General features: G+C 48.1%; 1 protein-coding gene across 2 annotated transcripts in view; it reads right to left on the bottom strand.

Moving 5' to 3' along the window:
* The window catches only part of LOC146812897 (ovostatin-like), a 433,862-nt gene that overhangs the window by 320,675 nt on the left and 91,285 nt on the right, over positions 1 to 21,902 (bottom strand). For both annotated transcript variants that reach the window (XM_085619963.1, XM_085619962.1), the window contains exons 7-8: positions 18,370 to 18,454; positions 16,644 to 16,842 (exon numbers count right to left, since the gene is read on the bottom strand). In XM_085619963.1, the coding sequence (XP_085476089.1) occupies positions 16,644 to 16,842; positions 18,370 to 18,454 (284 nt within the window). The remainder of the gene's footprint in view (positions 1 to 16,643; positions 16,843 to 18,369; positions 18,455 to 21,902) is intronic.

Here is a 21,902-nt window from a genome sequence, read left to right on the forward strand (position 1 = left end):
TGGCCTCGAGGTTGGCTTCTGCGAGTTCTCTGAATCTCCGGGTCTGGTTGCGGAGCGCGAGGATGTAGCGGAACACATCAGGGGGGGCCCCCCGGGGGCTTGTCTCCCAGCCTTCCTTGACCAGGCTCAAGGGTCCTCGGACGGGGTGTCCGTATAGCAGTTCGAATGGGCTGAACCCCAGGGATCTTTGGGGAACCTCCCGGTAAGCGAACAGGAGGCAAGGGAGGAGGACGTCCCATCTCCGGCGTAGGGGCTCCTCGAGGCCCAGGATCATCCCCTTCAGGGTCCTGTTAAATCGTTCCACCAGGCCGTTGCCCTGGGGGTGGTAGGGGGTCGTGAACTTATAGGTCACCCCGCACTGCTGCCATAGGGACTTCATGTACCGGGATATAAAGTTAGGTCCGCGATCGCTCACGACCTCGCGAGGAAACCCCACGCGGGAGAAGATCCCCATGAGAGCCCGGCCCACCACGGGGGCCGTCACGGTGCGGAGGGGAAAGGCCTCAGGGTAGTGGGTGGCATGGTCCACCAGGACGAGGATAAATCGGTGGCCCTGGGCGGTCTTCGGATCCATGGGTCCCACGATGTCGATGCCCACCCGTTCAAACGGGGTACTTACAACGGGAAAGGGTTGTAAGGGGGCCTTGCGCTTTCCACCACTTTTCCCACTGCCTTGGCACGTGAGGCTGGATTTACAGTGGACCTCTACATTTGCTCGCATCTTGGGCCAATAGAAGTGGGTAACTAATCGCTGATATGTTTTGTCCTGACCTAAGTGTCCCGCCAAGGGTACATCGTGGGCAAGGCCCAGGAGGAGGCTTCGGAAGCGCAGGGGCACTACCAGTACTCGGGCTGCTCCTAGCTCGGCCGACTTTTGTTCGCTGTATAGGAGGCCGTTGTACCAGTATACCCAGTGGGTTCCGGACCGGTCACCGGCGGTCTGGGCTTCGGCTTGCTGTCGGAGGCCCTCAAGTGATGGGCAGGTGGCCTGTTCTTGGCAGAATTGTTCACGGGAGGGGCCTCCCTCGCAGCGCCACTGGGCCATCTCGGGCAGATCCCCCAGCTCGGTTAGTGTCTCCGGGGCGGAATGCCCCGACCCTTCGCCGGGGACCTCTTCTTCTTCTTCTCCCGGAGAAGGGCTGTCTGGCTCTGGTAGCGCGTCCCGGCTCTCGGGGACAGTGTTCCGTGGGAGGGCCTCAACTCCGTTGGAAAAAGGTAGTCGAGTGGTCATGGAGCGCGTGGTGGCGCAGACCCATTCGGGTAGTCCCATCATCTCGAGATGGGCTCTTCCTTCCACTTGTCCCCACGGGGAACTCTCAAGGTCATTGCCCAGGAGGCAGTCTACGGGCTGGGAGGTTCGGACCGCCACCTTCCATTCACCGGAGACTCCTCCCCACTCGAAGGGTACCAGGGCCATCTGGCATAGGTTCTCGGAGTTGTCGGATGATATGACGGGACAGAAGGCGTCGGGCAGGATCTGGTCTTCGGAGATTAGGTGGCGGTGGACCGCGGTGACACTCGCCCCGGTGTCACGGAGGCCCTCTACTCGGTGACCGTTAATCGTCACCTGCTGTCGGTATTTCTTCGTGTTGGCAGGCAAGGGTGTTCTGGGGACCATTTCTCGATCCCCGAGGGAGACCAGGGCCATGGCAGCTGGTTCCCACTCTTCGGAGTCCTCCATCTCTTCCCCTAGGGCCACGGAGGCCATTTGCCGGGCCGGAGGGGTGGTTGTTGCGGGTCGTTGATACATGGGACACTGGGGGTCATTGGCGTAGTGCCCGGTCTGTTGGCAGCGGAAGCAGGTGGTCCTGGCTCGGGGCCCCGGCCGCCCCGGTGCTCCGGTGCTGCTCGGGGGCGGGGCTGGACCCGCCGATGGTTGGCCGCTGGGGGGGCTGTGCTGGGGGCCCCCTTGGAAGTCTCTCGGCCGGCCTTGGTTTCCCCCGCCCCTCTGGCGGGGGGGTCCTTGACTGAGACGACCGTAGTCTCCCACGGGCCCTCGGGAGGCCCGGGTGTTCACCCATCGGTCAGCCTCGACGGCCAGCTTTCGAGGGTCGGTGAGCTTACTGTCTAAGAGATGTTGGCGCAGTTCCACAAAGCAATTGGCTGCCAAATGTTCCCAGGCTATCAGGTCAAACAGCTCTTCGAAGGTGGAGACCTTGCTGCCCTTGATCCACCCGTCCAAGGCCCGGCTGTAAAAGTTCACGTACTCGACCCATGTGGTGCCGGGTATCTTTTTGCAATCTCGGAACTGTTGCCGGTACATTTCGGGGGTGAGCCCATATCGGCCCACTAGGGCCTCTTTCATGTGACTGTAAGAGTTCAGTACCGTGGAGGGCAGATCCAGCAGGGTATCTCTCCCTTCGCTTAAGAACCGGCCCCACAGCCCGGCCCCCCAATCCTTCTGCGGGACTCGGCGAGAGGTCATGGCGACTTCGTAGACCTTGATCCACTGCTGGATATCGTCGTTTTTGTAATATTCCCTCACCACATCCTTGGAAATGTGGACTTTGGCTTCCACGGTGGGGGCGGATGGTAGATTCCCGGAGGGTCGTGACTCTTCACTTTTAGCCCTTAGCTCGATCTCTTTTAGGCTGCGTTCATGTTCCAGCTGGAGTTTTTTTTCTTCATGTTCTCTTTGGCGTCTCTTTTCCTCGAGTTCCCCTTGTAGCCGTAACTGCTCGACGGCTAACTTTTTCTCGGCCAGTTTTATCTCTCCCTCTATTTTGAGTTTGGCCAGTTCAAGTTCGTGGTTGCGGCCTCTCTCTCGGTCCGCTAGCTCCTCGGGGGACAAGCTTCCCTCTGGGCTGCTGTTTCTCACCGGGATGCTCCGTAGTTCCTTAGCGGAATCTCCTTCTGTTTGGGTCAGGGATGTTCCCGTCTCAACCCAGGTCTTTAATACTTTCTGTAAATCTTCCTTTGTGCTTAATCCGGTGGTAGGGATTCCAAGGTCTTTGCAGAATTGTTTTAGTTCTCTATGCGTGTAATAGTTCAATTGATCTTCTCGGAACGTCGAGCTCGTTTCGGTACCTGCGGCACCTAGGGAGGTTTCTCCTTCCATCTCTGTTTGGTAGTGTGCGCTCTCTTTCGGTGTTGGCTCGGATCCCGTCGTCTGCCACCAAATGTTGGAAAGGCGTTCGCCGGAGGGGGGTTCGATCACGTCTTACCCACCCCATTGACCCACCTCTCCCAAGTAGGCCGAACCAGGCGCGCACACCCTGAGCTTATACTAGGAACAGAGGGACACCACAACGTATCTCTTCTTAGGACGATAGACTTTATCGAAGGTTTAAGGGGTCTTTATGACCCAAGTTGCGAGTAGTACATTTATGCCCCAAGGGATGGCAATCTTGCGGTAGGGGAATGGGGGTAGCGGGACAGTCTGAGGACAGTGTCTCTGCGGAGTACCCTGCGGACAGCTCCCAATCCTTGAGCTGGAGGGTGTTGGTTCTCTCGGCAATCTCTCGCCAATCTTCCTGGAGGGGAGGGCCGCGAGTCACTCAGCAGGCACGGGTGATTCCGGGGGCAAGGAGCCGCGACAGCGTCAGCAGGGCTCAGATGGTTCAGCGTTCGGGGGCCGCGAGTCACTCAGCAGGCACAGGTGGTTCCAGGGACAAGGAGCCGCGACGGCGTCAGCAGGGCTCAGGTGGTTCAGCGTTCGGGAGCCGCGAGTCACTCAGCAGGCGCAGGTGGTTTCAGGGACAAGGAGCCGCGACGGCGTCAGCAGGGCTCAGGTGGTTCAGAGTTCGGGGAGCCGCGACAGCGTCAGCAGGGCTCAGATGGGTCCAGGTCTTTCTCTGCTCTCGTCCCTTCGGCACCCCCTTTTATACTCCCTCTGCCCTTTGAAGTCCGGAGTCCTCGCAGAGAGGGGTTTGGGTGACTGAACGGGTTCAATGGGATTTCCTGCCGCTCGGTCTTTTGTTCTTTTCAGGTTGGTCTGGGAGGGACCCCAGACGCGCAGCAGGCGATGCGCCTGCACCCCAGGGGCCGGGTGGCCGATCGAGCCCTCCCGGGGGAAGGCGATCCGAGGTGTCGCTGAGCTGGCGCCTCTTGGTCTCGCTTGGGGTTTCCCGCTCCCTTGGTCGGGCATGCGTGGTAGGGTGTCGAGTCTGGCAGGTGCCCTGGCCGGCCCTCGGGTTGGTGTGGCTGGGGCGGCCTGGGTCTGCGACATTGGGTATTAGGGTGGTTGCAGGTTGGCTCGTTGATCGGGAGGGCCCACGTCGCGAGGCCGGTCTCACAGTCACAAACCACAGAATCATGTGTCATGAATTTGGCAGACATTGATATGTTGTTCGGGAATGTCGTCCCGCAGCCTTTGTGGGGATTGATCCGTAATACGGATCATGCTGGAGAATTGGGTGATACGTGGGCTAATATCAGTGCTGCAGATGGTAGGCAAGTTGGTGGTGCAAAACCCGAGCAAGTAGTAGCAGAACTCCCGGGTAGGATAATAACTTATATGAAAACTTTGATGCCCGCAATGCGCGTAAATTGGGACAAACTATCTGCGTGCAAGCAGAAGAAAGACGAAACAGTGTCCGACTTCTTCACTAGGTTTGAAGAAACGTTTCTCGACCACAGCAGACAAGATATGAGTACAGAAGGTGGTCAACGGTTGTTTGTCGATAAATTTGTACATAATTTGCTTCCTGAGTTATGTAAGAAGCTTAAGGACTCTGAGAGTTCTTGGGCGGTGTCTTCTTCAGCGCAAATACTGGCCACTGCGCAGTATTACGAAAATAGAGATAAGGATGAAAAAGAGAGAGCAGACAAGAAAACGAAAGAGTTAAAGACCAAGGTTCTATTGCAACAGGTTTACCAGCCACGTGGAAGTCAGAATAATTATCAGCAGGGCCAGGGTAACTATCAACAGCACCACCAGTTTCAGAATAACTCGCAAAGATTTGGGTATCCACAACGTGTTCCTGTAGGCCCGAATCAATGCTCGTATTGCAAACAAGAGGGTCATTATAAATATAGTTGCCCTCTTCTGTCGCAGCGTACAAATAATGCTTATGGAGCAAGAGGTAGAGGTGGTCAGCAAGCTCCCAGAGGAAGAGGACGTGGGAATGGCCCCCAGAGTGCGCGTCCCCTTCCAACTCAGAATACGATGAATGCCTTTGATCAGCAAGGCAATGCGACTGGTAAGACAGCACAGTACTATAATAACGACTATTACGCCGAAGATGACAATACAGAGGAGAATGAATACTAGGGCTGCCACAGACAAAGAGAGGGAGTTGTTGCAGTACCAGTAGACCAAAGCGGACCCTATGTCAAGGTAACTACAGCGGGTGTGTCAGAACCTTTTCTATTGGACACTGGCGCTGCAAAGAGTTCAATTATGCATTCAAAACTCCCTGGCGCACCTTTGTCTGGCGAAATGAACGTTTCCGTAGGTTTTTCTGGCGCCCCGGTTAGGAACCCGATTTCCGATCCTATTGCCCTATCTGTTGGACCTTGTGAGCTGAAAGCACCTCTTATCCTGACGACAGGTTGTAATGAGAATCTGTTAGGATTGGACCTATTGAAGAGATTACATGCGACATTATATTGCTCCCCCTCAGGGGTGCAACTTACACTGGGCAGAGAGGTGATTTCCCCAATGTTTTTAGCAAAGGATAAATTGCCAGCTGAATTGTCGTCTCTTCCTAAAAACCTTTGGGCCACCGGCCCTAACGATGTGGGTCTCTTGAAAATACCGCCATATGTGGTCATCTTGAAAGCTAATGTTACAATGCCACGCATTCCCCAGTACAAGATCTCTAATGAGGGCGAGAAAGCGTTGTTAGCAATTGTCCATGATTTAATTGAAAAAGATGTGATCGAGGAAACAAGAGGAAACGTGTGTAATAGTCCTATCCTTCCTGTATTGAAACGTACTGACCCTTCTCAACCACCTGTCTACAGATTTGTGATCGATCTTAGAGAGGTCAATAAGATCGTTGTACCACAGTTTCCAGTTGTCCCTGATATAACTGCCCTGTTAACGATGATTCCAGCTTCCGCTGCTTGGTTCTCGGTGATCGATTTAAAGAATGCCTTCTTTAGCATTCCGACTGCCGAGGAAAGCAGGGACATTTTTGGCTTTTGTTTAAGTGGTCGAAGTTTCCGTTTTAAACGTGCTCCTCAGGGCTACTGTGAGAGTCCGTCAATATACAGTCAGGCTTTGAAAGCACAACTTGACGAAATTGTTTTACCTAATGGCGCAACGCTTGTGCAATACGTTGATGATTTACTAATCACTGCAGATACTGAGGAGAATTGTAAAGAAGCAACATTGACATTGTTGCGTCATTTGTCTGCCCTTCATCATAAAGTATCTCTCTCCAAACTGCAATATTGTCGACAAGAGGTGACCTACCTAGGTCATCTCTTATCGAAGGAGGGAAGGAAACTGACCCCAGAGAGAATTCAAGCCATTGCAAAATTAAATGTGCCTAGAACGCAAAGAGAAGTACGTGCTTTCCTGGGTATAACCTCGTACTGTAGGCACTAGATCCCGAATTTCTCCTTGCTGGCAAAACCCTTGATAGCCTTAACGTGTAAGGGCACACCGAATCCTGTCCCGTGGTCGGAAGAATGTCAGAGTAGTTTTTTGGAACTGCGCAGGGCTTTATGTTCAGCCCCTGTGTTGGGTACCCCTGACTACAGTAAGCCTTTTACATTATATGTGCATGAAAGGGAAGGTTGCGCATTGTCCGTGTTAACACAGCCCTTTGGTGACAGACCGCGTCCATGCGCATATTTTTCCTCGACTTTGGATCCGGTAGCGAGGGCATTGCCAAGTTGTTTAAGAGCCACAGCGGCAGCAGCTGCCTCTATCCGGCAGTCTGCCGGGTTAGTAATGAATAACACATTGACTGTAATGGTCCCGCGCGCAGTAGACACACTATTAAACAGGACCAAGACACAGCACTTAACTAGTGCTCGATTGTCAGGATATGAACTCACATTGCTAGCCAACCATGTACACATAAAAAGATGCAACACATTGAATCCAGCTACGTTATTGCCGACTGCGACAGAAATGGATGAGACAGAACAGCATGATTGTGTGTTCAGAACGGAAGATGAAACGAAAAGAAGGGTGGATCTTAAAGACACCCCTCTGATTGAATGTGATGGTACCTTATGGGTGGATGGCTCATGTTTCAAGCTTCCAAATGGCGACACAACTGCTGCATATGCTATCACGACTTTGCACACGATTGTTGAAACTGCACGAATACCGCATGGCTCAGCCCAAGCGGCAGAATTAATTGCACTTACAAGAGCATGCGTGTTGTCAAAGGGAATGAAAGTAAACATATACACTGACAGCCAATACGCCTTTGGCGTGGCCCATAGCTTTGGGCGCTTGTGGAAAGAACGTGGGTTCCTGACTTCTCATGGAACTAAAATTCTGAATGGTCAATTGGTGAATGACCTCCTAGAGTCATTAACATTACCATTGCAAGTTGCGATTATGAAATGCAGCGCACACAAGAAAGTGACGGATGATGTTGGTCGTGATAATGCGTTTGCCGATGAAACAGCGAAAGAGACAGCGAAAGATGTGAAAAATCGAATGTATGTTGCAGGTCCTGCAAGATGGGCTGGTGATGTAGGTATGTGCGAAGACACAATAGAAAGTGTGAAATCTATCCAAGCCGAAGCTACAGAGAGTGAGTTGAGTGTGTGGAGAGAAAGCAAGGGTAAGTTGGATGAAAATGGTTGTTGGATTGATCTGACAGAACACCGGCGATGGTTGCTACCTGATGCGTATGTACTTGCAGTGGTGACCATGGCTCATGGAATGGCGCATATAAGTGTGAAAGGAATTTGTAAATTGTTGGCTCCAGTATGGCAAAATGTGGGAATTCCCAAGTGTGCGAGAAACGTAGTAAAGAATTGCATGGTTTGCCTAAAACACAATCCTGGTAGAGGAACGCCAACTCCAGCTGGTCATTTCGCGCCTCCAACGTATCCGTTTGAGGTTTTGCAGCTAGATTTTATCCATATGGAAAGGTGCAACAATTTAAAATATGTACTTGTTGTTGTTTGCGCCTTCTCTAGATGGATAGAAGCCTATCCCTTGAAAGACAATACAGCCTTATCCACAGCTAAGGTCCTTGTAAAAGAGTTTTTCCCTAGGTTTGGAATGCCGAGAATGGTCTGGAGTGATAATGGGAGTGAGTTTGTTGGTCGCGTGATGAAGAATGTGTGTGAAGGATTAGGTATTAGGCAGAAGTTCCACGCTGCAAATCACCCCCAATCAGCTGGACTAGTGGAGTGCTACAATGGCACCCTCAAGCTTAAGTTGGCTAAAATACAAGCAAGCTCTGGTCTTAAATGGCCTGATGCTTTACCCCTAGCACTCCTATCCACGAGAATGACTGTCCATTCAAGAGTGGGACTTAGTCCCTATGAAATCGTCTTTGGCCGCCCGGCCAATATTTGGGGCGTGCCAAGACCAACTAAATTTAGCGAAATTGAACACCCAGTACTGCTTGACTATCTGTATGAATTGACCTCTAAATTGCATGTCTTACACCAACAGGTTCACGGTACTCTGCTTCAGGTCTCTGAAACACCAGGACACCCTATCAATCCTGGCTCCTGGGTGCTGGTGAAGAATTTCCAGCGGAAAAGTAACGATGAGCCCCGCTGGACCGGTCCCCATCTCGTCCTTCTCTCGACAAGATCAGCGGTTCGAGTGAAGGGGAAAAAGAATTGGGTACACGGAGCCCACTGCAAACGGATTCCTTTGCCTTTACCTTATGACCAGTGGGTCCAGGAGGGGATCGCTGACTCAGAGACAGAGACTGTACCTCGTTTTATTCCCTTTAGCGATGCTCGCGTAAAGGGGACGACATCTGAACAAGACAGCGATGACATTTTGCAAGAGACTGTGCCTCCGTCAATTCGACTAGACACTTCCGAACCTGAACTTTTATTTCAGGACCAGACAGTACCTGGGAAAATAGATACAACTTGAGGTCAAGATCTATGGACAAATAAAACCTTCCTTTCTTTGCTAATTTTGATACTGCAGCTCTCCGATCTGAAGAACTTTTTTGATTTTTGTTTTTCGAACCACCATCCGGGTTCAGCTGTAGGGTCGCGGTGCCAAGACTTTGGGGTACAAGCCGGAGACGCTAGGTCAACGGTTCTGGTTGGTCTAGGGCGTTCCTCTGGACCATCAGGCATATTCCTTAGCAGAAGACACTCAACCGCCGCGAACAGCACGATTAGAGGATGGAGTTTTTCAATGCGGAGAGACTTACTGAGGAAGTGACTTTTAAGATCAAAATGTGCAGAGTGGTAAAAAGCAAACGTTTTATAGTATTATGTTTATTCACATTGTTTAGTTTGATAATATGTTCTGCAGGATCCATATTACTGTCTTTCCAAGTATTGCCCGCACCCACTATGCAACCCATATCTCCTCCTACTGTTTCTTTACACTCTTTTCACCCCTTGCCCGAACATGAACAAGCTAGACGTTCAGAGTTTGTAAACAACTCGTTCATCCAACTCCTGCATCAACACCAATTAGTTATAAATAAGACGAATTGCTGGGTGTGCGACTTAATGCCACATAACATTGACAAGGGCATCCCATATTTGGTGCTGCCATTTAGCTACAATGGGTCATCATGGGCGTTCCAGACTATGTTCCTCTATGCCCTCGAAACTTATTCCCCGAGAGCACCACGTTCCACTAAACCTAGCTCAAACAACAAAGCCTTGATGAGAGGAGTTGCAGATATGAGTAGGGATATTGATGCTTACACATCCATTCCTAAGGATGAATTGCGAGCATATGTGGGCTGGAATGCATCGGGATACAGGATAAGTCTGGGCGAAAAGCAACGTGCGAATCCATCTCCAATTTGGGTAGTACCCCACGTGGGTCGGTTTTGTTTACAAGGCAATGGTCTGAATCCAAGAGCGCAACTAGGGAAGAGTGACTGTGCTGAAACATACGCTTTCCCATCACAGTCTTCCCCTGCATTTTTGGCTGCCAAGGGTACATACTTCGTTTGTCACGATCGAGCATACACATGGTTGCCCCCGGATTTCTCGGGCGCATGTGATGTTGCGAACTTGTTGCCGCCAACATTTACCGCCGCCTCTGATTACCACAAAACCAGAATTGTAAGAGGCGTTGTAAGTCAGGAAGATACTGCTGGTCAAGAAGCAGGAGACTTCTTTTTGGGTCTCCTGCCGTTTTGGGGACCAATGGTCAATAGTAGAAACCTAAGACAACTGGTCCGTGTGGTTGAATCCACCATTAATATGACGGCTGGTGCCCTTGGTAATTTGACAGCTGAGCTCCAAGCGGACCGCCTTATGATGCTGCAGAACCGTATGGTTTTAGATGTCATACTTGCCGACCGTGGTGGGGTATGCAGAGTGATCCAATCAAGTTGTTGTATTTTCATACCAGATAACGCTCCGACAGTCTTCCAGGCCATTTCAAAACTACACAAGATTTCCGAATCCATCCATGTGGATAAAGGAGATTGGTCATTGATGGGATGGCTCTGGGGACTGGTATCCGACTGGAGTTGGAAAATTCTAGTAGTCATTGGAACGGTCTTATCAGTTCTGTTCTTGCTCTGTCTGTGTTGCAATGCGCACCTGTGCTATGTAGCCTCTGTGTCACATCGTGTATGAGGAGACACGTATCAAGAGACGAGCTGAGTAATAAGATGATGCTACAGCAACATCTCCATGACTTCGTGAATATAGACCTGGATTCGGATTAACAGGAGAATGGTTATTGCCCATGTAAGGGCAAAAGGAGGGTCTGTGGTACTCTGAAAATTTGGTACCCTGTTTTAGACATAGCCCAACCATGTCGTTTCCTTTGCCAGTGAACCGCGTACTATAAATACGGTACGTTTAAGTATTCACATCATGTATAGGCAATGAATGCACTGTAGGTATGACTTTAATATCGAACCCCCGACTTCCATTCCGTACGATAGCTATTTTTGTTGCCCTCACATAGGCAATACACGAAGCCCATGCATAGGCCTGAAAAGACACGTACACCTTCAGTGACTTCTTCGTGACCTGTGCAAACTGACTCCGCTGCCCGAGGTCAGGCTTGTCCAGCCAGTTGCTCATTCCCGCGGCCAAATGCGATTACCATCAGGGTCTGACACATCATAAAGTACTTCATTCCGCACGAGCCCTGCCTAAATCTCTTTCACACCTGACTCTGCTTCCTACTTTATGGCTTGTTTACGAGGAGGAGGTGCCCGGTTTTATTGGGGTCCGCTGATATCTGATGAGGGATCTGAGCATTGCTGGGTAAATAATGATGGGTTTGACAGACTGAAATGTGGGATTGTAATCATGACTCTGCTTGTCCTTTGAAGTAAGATATGTGAATGACCAACTGCAAGAGAAGGGCGGTGTTGCCCAGAGCGTAATATTTTGTATATAAGAGAAGATGGGTTTTCGGTGAGAGAGCAGTCTCCTGAGAACATACACCGTGTCTGTACTTCTCGGATACCTGTAATTGGTCTGCAGCCAATAAATACGATCTTTGACTTCACCGAGAAGACTCTGTGTTTCTGTGGGTCTGAAACAGGAAGAACCCGAAGTCTTAGGGTGTGTTCCCCTGCACCGCTGGGTCATATAAAAACCCGGTATTTCAAGACTGTTGCAGTAATACAATCTTGGCATAATGAGAGCAGTGATCACCGTTTGCGGTGCTGTTTTTGGGAGTAATGGCATGATTTTTTTACATGATTTAAGTATATAAGAGTTAGTGGAAACAACTTTATTCACTTGATCCCTGCCACTCAGTTTGTCGTCTAGCCATACTCCAAGATTTTTTACTTTCCTTACCGGGGTAGAGAGTTGGCCAAGATCTGTCGGCCAACAGCCAGGAGACCATCAATTAGGGTTATTGCCAAAAAGAACAACCTCCGTTTTATTGGAGTTGAGTTTTAGGCAGTTTTTTGCCATCCAGTCTCCCACCGCGGACATACAGTATTGTAGTTTTGATGGTGTATGTGCATGTTACCTGGAAACAGGTTGTCCACTATTTGGGTATCGTCAGCATAGGAGGTTAGTGTGAACCCAAATAGTTCCACAAGTGGTGCCAAAGAGGAAACATATATATTAGAAAGGGTCGGGCTCAGAGAAGAACCCTGGGGCACTCCACAGGGCAGAGAAAATGATTCTGCCTGGAACTCCTCCAATGATACAGTTTGTACTCGATCCATAAGAAAGGATTGGAGGAGATTCCAGGCTGAGCCCTTAACCCCTATGTCAATGAGGCGTTTCATCAGAATACCGTGATGCACGGTATCGAATGCCGCTGAAAGATCCAGCAAGATCAGGGCGGCATTCCCTCCCTGGTCTATGATGTTTCTAATCTCACCTGTGGATTTTAGCAGAGCAGTTTCGGTACTGTGACCCCCTCTGAATCCAAACTGTGTAGGATCCAGGACTTGATGGTCTTGAAGAAATTTGTTTAGTTGACCATTAATGTTCTTCTCTACGACCTTTGCTGGGAATGAGATTCTTGATATGGGGCTAAAGTTGTTTGGATCATTAACATCTAAACTGGGTTTTTTCTAAAAGTGGCAGAATTGACGCATGTTTCCAACTTTTTGGAAAGTATCCGTCTAAAAACATGTTGTTAAAAATGGGGGTCAATATTTTTGAAATAGGTTCTACTGCTAATAAAAAGACCCTATTTGGACATGGGTCATAGGGGGAGCCTGACTATCTTCAAAATTAGCTTAGATGTATCAGATTCTGTTAGAGGGGCAAAATTCTGTAGGGAAGGGCTGTTAGTCGAGGAATCACATTGTGAAGGAACTGAAGTCTGAGTAATTTCCTTAATGGAATTAGAAAAGGAGACAAAAATATTATTTACCTTATCAAAGAAATTTTTAGCTATTTTGTTACACAGTTCTTGACTGGCCTGAATTGGTGGGGCACGCGTTTGGGCTAGGGTTTTTACTATTTTAAAAATCTCTTTAGAGGAGTTTTTAGCTGTATTAATTTGATCTGTAAAGTAGTTTTGTTTTGTTTTTTGCAGTAAATATTTATAAGTTGATAAGCTAGTTTTATAAATTGATTTGTCCTTATAGCCCACCCTCCATTTTCTTTCCAAGTGCTTGCACACCAATTTCTGATCTCTGAGTTCAGAAGAATACCAGGGGGCCGAAGGTTGTTGTCTGTTTAAGGGAAGGGGCTTCAAAGGTGCCAGTGTATTTCCAGCAGCAGTGAGCCAATTTGTGTAGATATTGGTGGCTTCATCTAAATGTTTTGGCATCGATGGTAGAGTTGAGGTGAGATATTGTTGTAGATCACATGAATGTATCTTATTCCAGGCTCGAGTTGCTGAGTTTATTTTTTTCAATGTTTTTGAAGCCCCATGAGCGGGCACATTGAGTTCACTAATAACTGCCAAATGGTCTCACCATGCCAGAGGTAGGGTATTTAGCACGATTAGGTTCCGATTATTCGAAAACATGCCATCTAATGTGTGGCCTGCTTTGTGAGTTGCCTCATTCACCAGTTGTTCTAGATTGGCACTTTTCATTAGGTCTATTAGCTGTATTGATTCAGTCGACGAGGATTCCAAATGGTAATTGAAATCTCCTAAAATGGTATAGGAGTCAAGACTAATACTTCTTTCAATTATATTACCTACGTGGGTGGGGAAACATCCTCTGGGACCCGGGGGCCTATATATGAGAGAGCCTCTGAGAGAGCAGTGATGTGATATATTAAGACAGAACTCTAAGACTTCACATTCTTCTATAGATATAGGGGTTAAAGAAGCCGAAATTGAGTTATGATAAATGATAGCCAGGCCTCCACCTTTTTTGTGGCATCTGTTTAGAGTATAGCATTGGTAGTTGAGAGGTGTTGCTTTGACCAAGTCAGGTCCAGAGGCATCATCCGTCCAGGATTCTGTGATGAATGCGACCCAGATCCCTTCATCTTCAATAAGGGAAGCGCATTCCTGACTATGTTTGACCAATGATCTCGCATTTAGTAGGGCAAATTTCCGAGCGGAAGAGGGACCATCAGCTAGGGTTGTTGGGTCCTGTTCCCGTATGGTCTTTATGGGTTTAATCAGAAAATCTGGCAACCAAGAATTGCAACCTAGACAGAGTTCTTTCTTCTGGGGGTGTATATCCTCCATGCAGAATTTGTGACATTTCAATTCAGAAAAACCAGGATTAAGATTCTTTAGAGATTCATTAGAGTAGTGGATTGTATCCTTGTCTCTCATGGTTCGACCAGGGGGGCTGGCGCTGCCCGCGGAACCAGCGCGGAAGGGTGCAGACGGGCTTGCCTTTGGCGCGCCTTCAGCGCGCACGCGCAGCGCTCCCTTTAATGATATCCGGGGCATGGGGCCTGGTCCGCTAACCTTACCCACCCAAGATGTCAGCCCTTGCCTGGAGCCCTGCGAGGCGAATGCGTCACCTCCCGAGAGCAGAAGCAGGTAAGGGTGTTTAGGTGCGAGTGTTACTAAAACCCACAGTAATGCCACAGTAATTGTTAAAAAAAACAATGTGCACCTTGAACTCCCCCTTTTTTTAAAAAATAATAAAATAGTTCTTATAAAAAGCCCCCCTCGCAATATGTGCAACAATACACAAAGAAGTGCAATACAGCAATATCTCAAAGTATATGCAAATATAATCAAGAGGAGCAGCAATTCAAACCATAGTATAGCGCGAAGATCCAATCTATTGGACCCCACCTACGTCACTCCCGGCTCAAGCCTCAGGAGGACTCCTCTGAGCGCGCACGCGCCAGCGCTCCCTTTAATGATATCCGGGGCATGGGGCCTGGTCCGCTAACCTTACCCACCCAAGACGTCAGCCCTTGCCTGGAGCCCTGCGAGGCGAATGCGTCACCTCCCGGGTGACATTCCGTTAAGTCAGTATAATCAGGCATCATTTCCAGCATTTTGCATAAAGCTTGCTACAAACAATTGTAACGTCACATCATTTCGAGTCCGTTAGAGTAAAAATCCTACTGCAGGAGCACAGGAACAACACAAACGAACATAATTAAGCTGCTGTTGATGGGGGCACTTGTGCTTTTAGCTCTAATACACGCAATTTGCTGTTGTTTTTCCAAAGTTTTAAATAATTACACCAGGAAATCATGCCCCCTACAAATGTCACTAATGTCACAAAAACGTTTTTCCAAATCATATTTAAGCTTGGACAAGGAGGCAACATCTGTTTGTAGAAGTTAATCATAATAGTATCAAGAAAGGGGAATAAGAGCAAGTCTCAATCAAAGGCACCAGGGGTTATAGTTTTTGGGGCACACGCGATTTATATCATCATATACATTTCAATAAATTATATTTCAATAAGCACAGAGATATTCTTGTCTTGACAACTGGAATTTAAAAAATGAGCTCAAAGCCAAAAGCAGTAGGACACTTATCTAACCAAATAAAAACAAATCTGTGATCTGCATGTTACACGATGTGCTTTGCAGCAGGCACATTAACTCACTAAGCTACTTTGAGTCAAATCTGTGACTGGACATAACACAGACCTTTTCCAGAACTGTGTTAACCACTGTAGTAATCTCACCGCTGTTATAATCCAATCAAAACTACCGGGCACACAATGGTCTCTGCAGCAGGTGTTTTAACCCTTTGTGATATTTTAAAATGCAGTCTCTGGTGACTAATCTAGTAATCTAGAATCGATTTACCTTCTCAGATGTCCTTGTTTTCAGTTTCTTTGCAGCACTTTTTTGAAAAAATATGTATACGTCGAATGTCAGATTTTGTTTTTCAAACTCTGCCCCTATGGACTGCACCCCCTTCCCCTGCTACATCTTGACTCTCAATTTATGGGTTCCCGGAGTACATTTTTTTGCAGTTCCAGCACTGGTTCCAAACAATGATACAATCTGTATTGTGTGCTATGTAAATCCTCACTATTATTGCAAACACATACAAAGACCTACTCTACTTATGGGCAAGGCTGAAAAAATAACGCCCTGTCGCTTAGATCTCTTTGCCAACTTGTGTGACAAGTAGGGTGTATGACTGCTTGGTGAGCTGCTGAGGCTGGTGGCAAGATCTGAGTGTTTCCCAGAACTCAGATTGCCATTAAACACTTTCTCCCATCCAGGACACAGCTAGTACAAGTTCCTGGCTGCCCTTCGGGCGAGACATCTGGATCTATGCACTGGCAAGTGGATGAGAGAATAAGCACCCCCTCCCAAAACATTCTGCTGCTTTGTCACAAACATTCCAGTGGGTTCCTACTCCATGCCTGCAGTGTTTGGGATGCTGAATGTGGTGTCCGAGGGATGCACTGAAATAGTTCCTAAAATAAGGTCTACCTGAGGCTACAATATGCTTCAGGGGCACAGTTTGTGATGTTAGACAGAAAGATTCTTATTATGGGTTAACCGCTGGGTGGTTCCTGGTCCATGTGGGCCAGAGCAGGGGTGTGCAACATTTTTGGGATAGGCAGTGACTGTGAGTTGCATGTAATTAGTCTGGCTAGCTTGAAAACCTGGCATGGATCCAGATCTCCTGGACCTCCACTGGAGATCTGAGTCAAGGGTGAGGGAGTAGGGAAGGGGAGGAATGCAAAGAGAGTTCACGGGCATCATCAGAGGCCTCCGCTACTTACATAGCCAGGATTGAGCCGACAGATCCCATTCGGATTGAAGTTACAGGTTCCTTCTTGGCCAAAGGAGTTGGGTTTCCTGCAGACCGACATGTCAACTTTTGCACCCACCGACCTGTCAACTTTTGCATCCACCGACCTGTCAACTTTTGCATCCACCGACCTGTCAACTTTTGCACCCACGGGCTCTCCATAAGTGTATCTGAGAAGAAGAGGAGAGGACAGCTTTAGTCTTAGTGAGAAGGCAACCTCAAGGGGCAGCCCCACATTCAGCAAGATGCAACATACCGTTTCAAAAATACGAGAGAGAGAGCGAAAGAGAGAGAGCGAGAGAGAGAGAGAGAGAGCGAGGGAGGGAGGGAATGTGTAGGGGGTAGGGGTTTGTCTCACCCATGAAATTCTGAAAAAATGGCAAAATAGTACTTTGTACGGCACATATTTCATGATATATTCCATTTTGTTAGCTTTCAAACATAAAACACTGTGATGTTGTGCGGTGAATGTTCTTTCCAGCAGGAATATCAACCCTCTGTATTTCCTTAGATGAGTCAAAGCCACCTCTAAACAAAACTCCCATTTATCTCCAGCAAGAAGATTAATCATCAGAGATAATTTGACACTTTTATTGTTGCTGAAAACTGCTGGATAAACAAGGAAGTTTGCAGCAGAAGCTTTTACAACCATAACAGGGAGGCTGGAAAAGAGAGTGAGTCAGAGTGGTTTCTGCTGGCCTGCTAATTGGGTTTTAATTGGTGGACGATACTGCTGCAAAACCGGCCCCCAGTAGCGAAACAGATCCCTAGTAACCAAACTGGCCCCCCAACCTCCGAGCCTCCCGGGGAAGCGCCCGATGCCGGTACCGCCAGTCCGGCCTTGGCACCTTTCTGAATATCTATTCACCAAAATCCGCGGGCATGCTGGGAGAACAATGCGAAAGCGTAAGGCATAAAAGACAGGAAGAGTTAGCTTTGGTCTAGAGGCTGGTTGGTGGGGGCTCTTTAAAGATTGTTTGCCCCCTTCACGTGGCCAGAAATAGTACTGAAAGTCAATGCTAGACCAGAGAGAATTGTGCTTTTCTGATAACAGGACTGAGAACAAAAACATGGCTGCTCTCCACAAACCTCAAAACTGCACCATGGATACACAGCTGAGGCAGGAGACTTCCACGCACATTCTAGACGTGTACAGAAACTGTGCAGTTTGGCACAGGGAGAATGAACAACTTAATGTGGTAATTGGAAGAAGAGAGGTTGAACTGGAGCCCAAATAAATCCAGTTAGTTATGTTCAGGGATTTCAGTTATGACAACTGTGATTTTCTGTGGACAATACATTTTCACAGCACAATTTACGTTCAATAAAATATTGTATTTATTTTCATATATCAACAGGAAACAGTTGACAGTATGAGTGAGAGTTCCCTCAAGTGTCTCTTTGCACAGTTCTGTCCTCACATCATCCACGTACCCTTCAATCTGCCCCTAACAATTTGGAATCCGCCCACCCCCTTCTCCATGCACTGAATCTAGCCTCACATGTCATCTCCAAGGGCGCTAGATCTAGTCCTAAATCCAGTTCTGATCCGACATTCAGGAGTTCAGGCCCTTGAGCCTGGCCTCAGCTGGGGGTGCAGATGTGCCCCTCTTAGCTACTACGAGGTCTCCCATAAGGAGGTTCAAATGCTCTTCAATTCCCCAGATTTTGTTCAGTGAAGCGAACAGAGCGCATACCTTCCTGTAAGAAAAATGTCCAAAGTATCGTCCAGAATGTTGATAGTCGACGGCGCTTTTAATTCAGCCTCAAATGTTGGTAAAGCTGAGGGAGAAAAAGAAATACAGATCACCTTTCCACATATTGCAGCAAAAAAGACAAGACCTTTCCTCAAATGTTAGCCCACACTCAAACACTCCACCACCAAATCCTACACCGACCATAAACAATCACCAGCCGTGTGCACATGCGACACCACACACACAGACACACTGCATGTCCACAGCCACGCGTAGGCACAAACTTACACAGCAACAGTGTGCGCTCACCCTGCCCGGCTACACGCGACACTATGCAATAATCGTGCACCGTAAATCGCTGAGCAATCCGTTCCACCTCTCAATTATTTCTAGCGCTTTCTGTTTAGCCACCAGGACATCTCGGTGCTGAGAGTCAAAACTAGAGGCAGGCTGAAACTAAACCCAGAGTTACACATTGAAGAACAAAGTTTGGAGCTCTTTGCTCGAGGTCGATTGAGCATCAATAAGGTGGAGATCTAGGGGCAGTGAGTTCCAAATATATGGGACAGTAAATTTCAGATATTTGGGACAGTGAGTTCCAGATATTTGGGACAGTGAATTTCAGATATTTGGGACAGTGAATTCCAGATATTTGGGACAGTGAGTTCCAGATTTTTGGGGCAGTGAGTTCCAGATTTGTAGAGAGTTCCAGATATTTGGGACAGTGAGTTCCAGATTGGTGGGGCAGTGGAGCATCCGCCTGAGTGAGCGCGCTTGACTGGATGTATGACGTTACAACGCACACTTTTACAACGCATGCACTTACAACGCATTTTTTACAACGCATAATCCATTACAACGCATGACATTACAACGCATGACACTACAACGCATTTTTAAAAAATACCTTTACAACGCATTTCCATTACAACGCATACTACCTTTACAACGCATACCATTACAACGCATAATATTAAATTACATTTAAGGTAAGTATTAGATAGTATAGGGGTAAAAGTTACTTTTCTAACTCCAGGGGGTGCAACAGTAGGGTAAGTGTTGGATAGTATAGGGGTAAAAATTACTATTCTAACTCCAGGGGGTGCAACAGTAGGGTAAGTGTTGGATAGTATAGGGGTAAAAATTACTATTCTAACTCCAGGGGGTGCAACAGTAGGGTAAGTGTTGGATAGTATAGGGGTAAAAATTACTATTCTAACTCCAGGGGGTGCAACAGTAGGGTAAGTGTTGGATAGTATAGGGGTAAAAATTACTATTCTAACTCCAGGGGGTGCAACAGTAGGGTAAGTGTTGGATAGTATAGGGGTAAAAATTACTATTCTAACTCCAGGGGGTGCAACAGTAGGGTAAGTGTTGGATAGTATAGGGGTAAAAATTACTATTCTAACTCCAGGGGGTGCATCAGTAGGGTAAGTGTTGGATAGTATAGGGGTAAAAATTACTATTCTAACTCCAGGGGGTGCAACAGTAGGGTAAGTGTTGGATAGTGTAGTGTAATATTATGCGTTGTAATGGTATGCGTTGTAATGGTAGTATGCGTTGTAATGGAATGCGTTGTAAAGGTAGTTTTTAAAAATGCGTTGTAGTGTCATGCGTTGTAATGTCATGCGTTGTAATGGATTATGCGTTGTAAAAAATGCGTTGTAAAGGTAGTGCGTTGTAAAAGTTGCATTGTAAAGGTTGTTCCCCCGCTTGACTTTGTGCATGCAGAGAAGGTCACCGTTCACAGATCTCAAAGGCCTCCTGTATGGAAACTATCTTTGGCACCTGAGTGACCTACACACACATTTCATAGTCTCACTTTGCTCATTCTGAACTTGGCAATCTAGCTTGATACGTCAGTGGCCGGAACCTTGGCCTCAACATGACTGTCCAGTAAGTGATTCCGAACTTCATTTTGTGGGTGTAGGAGCGTTGGGCCCAGACTGCACAGGAATCTTATATGTCTCACAGCCTCCCATTCCTCCCTCTCACACAGTCACTCTGATGTTCACAAATTGTTGAGCAAGAACAAAGAACGGTCCAGACCTGCTGCTCTGTGATCACCCGCTGAAAGGCACCGTCCTTCTCCTGAGGACTTGCCCTCAAGAAAAGACTGGCACCCGGCTCACTGGCATCTCTGCTGTACTGTGCCCTTCGGCTGTGCATGCTTTCTAACCGAGGTTTTCTTAACGTGTCTTCCCTCCCCTGTGCAAACTCTCTAATGTAGGCTTCCCAAATCCTGTGTCTTTCCTTACTTTCTCTGCTTTCCAAGCTCTCCCTAGTCCTGAGCCCCTCCTAAGTTTCCCTGGTGTCAAAGCGCTCTAGTGCGAGTTTCCCAAGCCGCGTGGACAGACTTCCATAACCACGCGACCGTCCTCGGGTTCTCTGCTGTGCTGTCGTCCTAACGGAGGCTATCCTATCCCTGTGGCCTTCCTCAAATCCTCACATGTGCATGCTAATGCAGACTTCCCTAGCAAACATTGGTGACCAGGTAAGAGGCATTTAAAAAACAACCAGGAAGTTTAATTTCTCCATTAACTTGCACTGAAGTGGAAACAATTTTAAGTAGGAAAAGCTTCATTAGTCCTACGTTTTATTTCAGTTTCTCTGCTGTGCATGCTAACACGTGCTTCCCTAGCCCTGACTCCTTCCTCAGATTCACTGTTGTGCAGGATAACACTAGCTTCCCTAGCCATGTGTCCTTCCTCAGTTTCTCTGCTGTGCATGCTAACACGTGCTTCCCCAGCCCTGTGTCCTTCCTCAGTTTCTCTGCTGTGTATGCTGACAGGTGCTTCCCTAGCCTGTTGTCCTTCCTCAGTTTCTCTGCTGTGCATGCTAACATTTGCTTACCTTGCCTGGTGTCCTTCCTCAGTTTCTCTGCTGTACATGCTAGCACGTGCTTCCCTAGACTGTGTCCTTCCTCAGTTTCTCTGCTCTGCATGCTGGCACGCGCTTCCCTAGCCTGTGTTCTTCCTCAGGTTCTCTGATGTGCATGCTAGCACGTGATTCCCTAGCCCAGTGTCCTTACTCAGTTTCTCTGCTGTGCATTCTGACACATGCTTCCCTAGACCTGTGTCCTTCCTCAGTTTCTTACCTGTGCATGCTAGCACATGCTTCCCTAAACCCATGTCCTTCCTCAGTTTCTCTACTGTGTATGCTAGCACGTGCTTCCCTAGCCCCGTGTCCTTCCTGAGTTTCCTTGCTGTGCATGCTAACACGTGCTTCCCTAGCCCTGTGTCCTTCCTCAGTTGGTTTCTCTGTTGTGCATTATAACACATGCTTACCTAGACCTGTGTCCTTCCTCAGTTTCTCTGATGCGCATGCTAACACCTGCTTCCCTAGCCCCATGTCTTTTCCCAGTTTCTCTACTGTGCATGCTAACATGTGCTTCCCTAGCCTGTGCCCTTCCTTAGTTTCTCTGATGTGCATGCTAACACGTGCTTGCCTAGCCCTGTGTCCTTCCCCAGTTTCTCTGATGTGCATGCTAACATGTGCTTCCCTAGCCCTGTGTCCTTCCTCAGTTTCTCTGC

The sequence above is a fragment of the Triturus cristatus genome, chromosome 7 (assembly GCF_964204655.1).
Source record: "Triturus cristatus chromosome 7, aTriCri1.1, whole genome shotgun sequence".
Classification (NCBI taxonomy): Eukaryota; Metazoa; Chordata; class Amphibia; order Caudata; family Salamandridae; genus Triturus; species Triturus cristatus.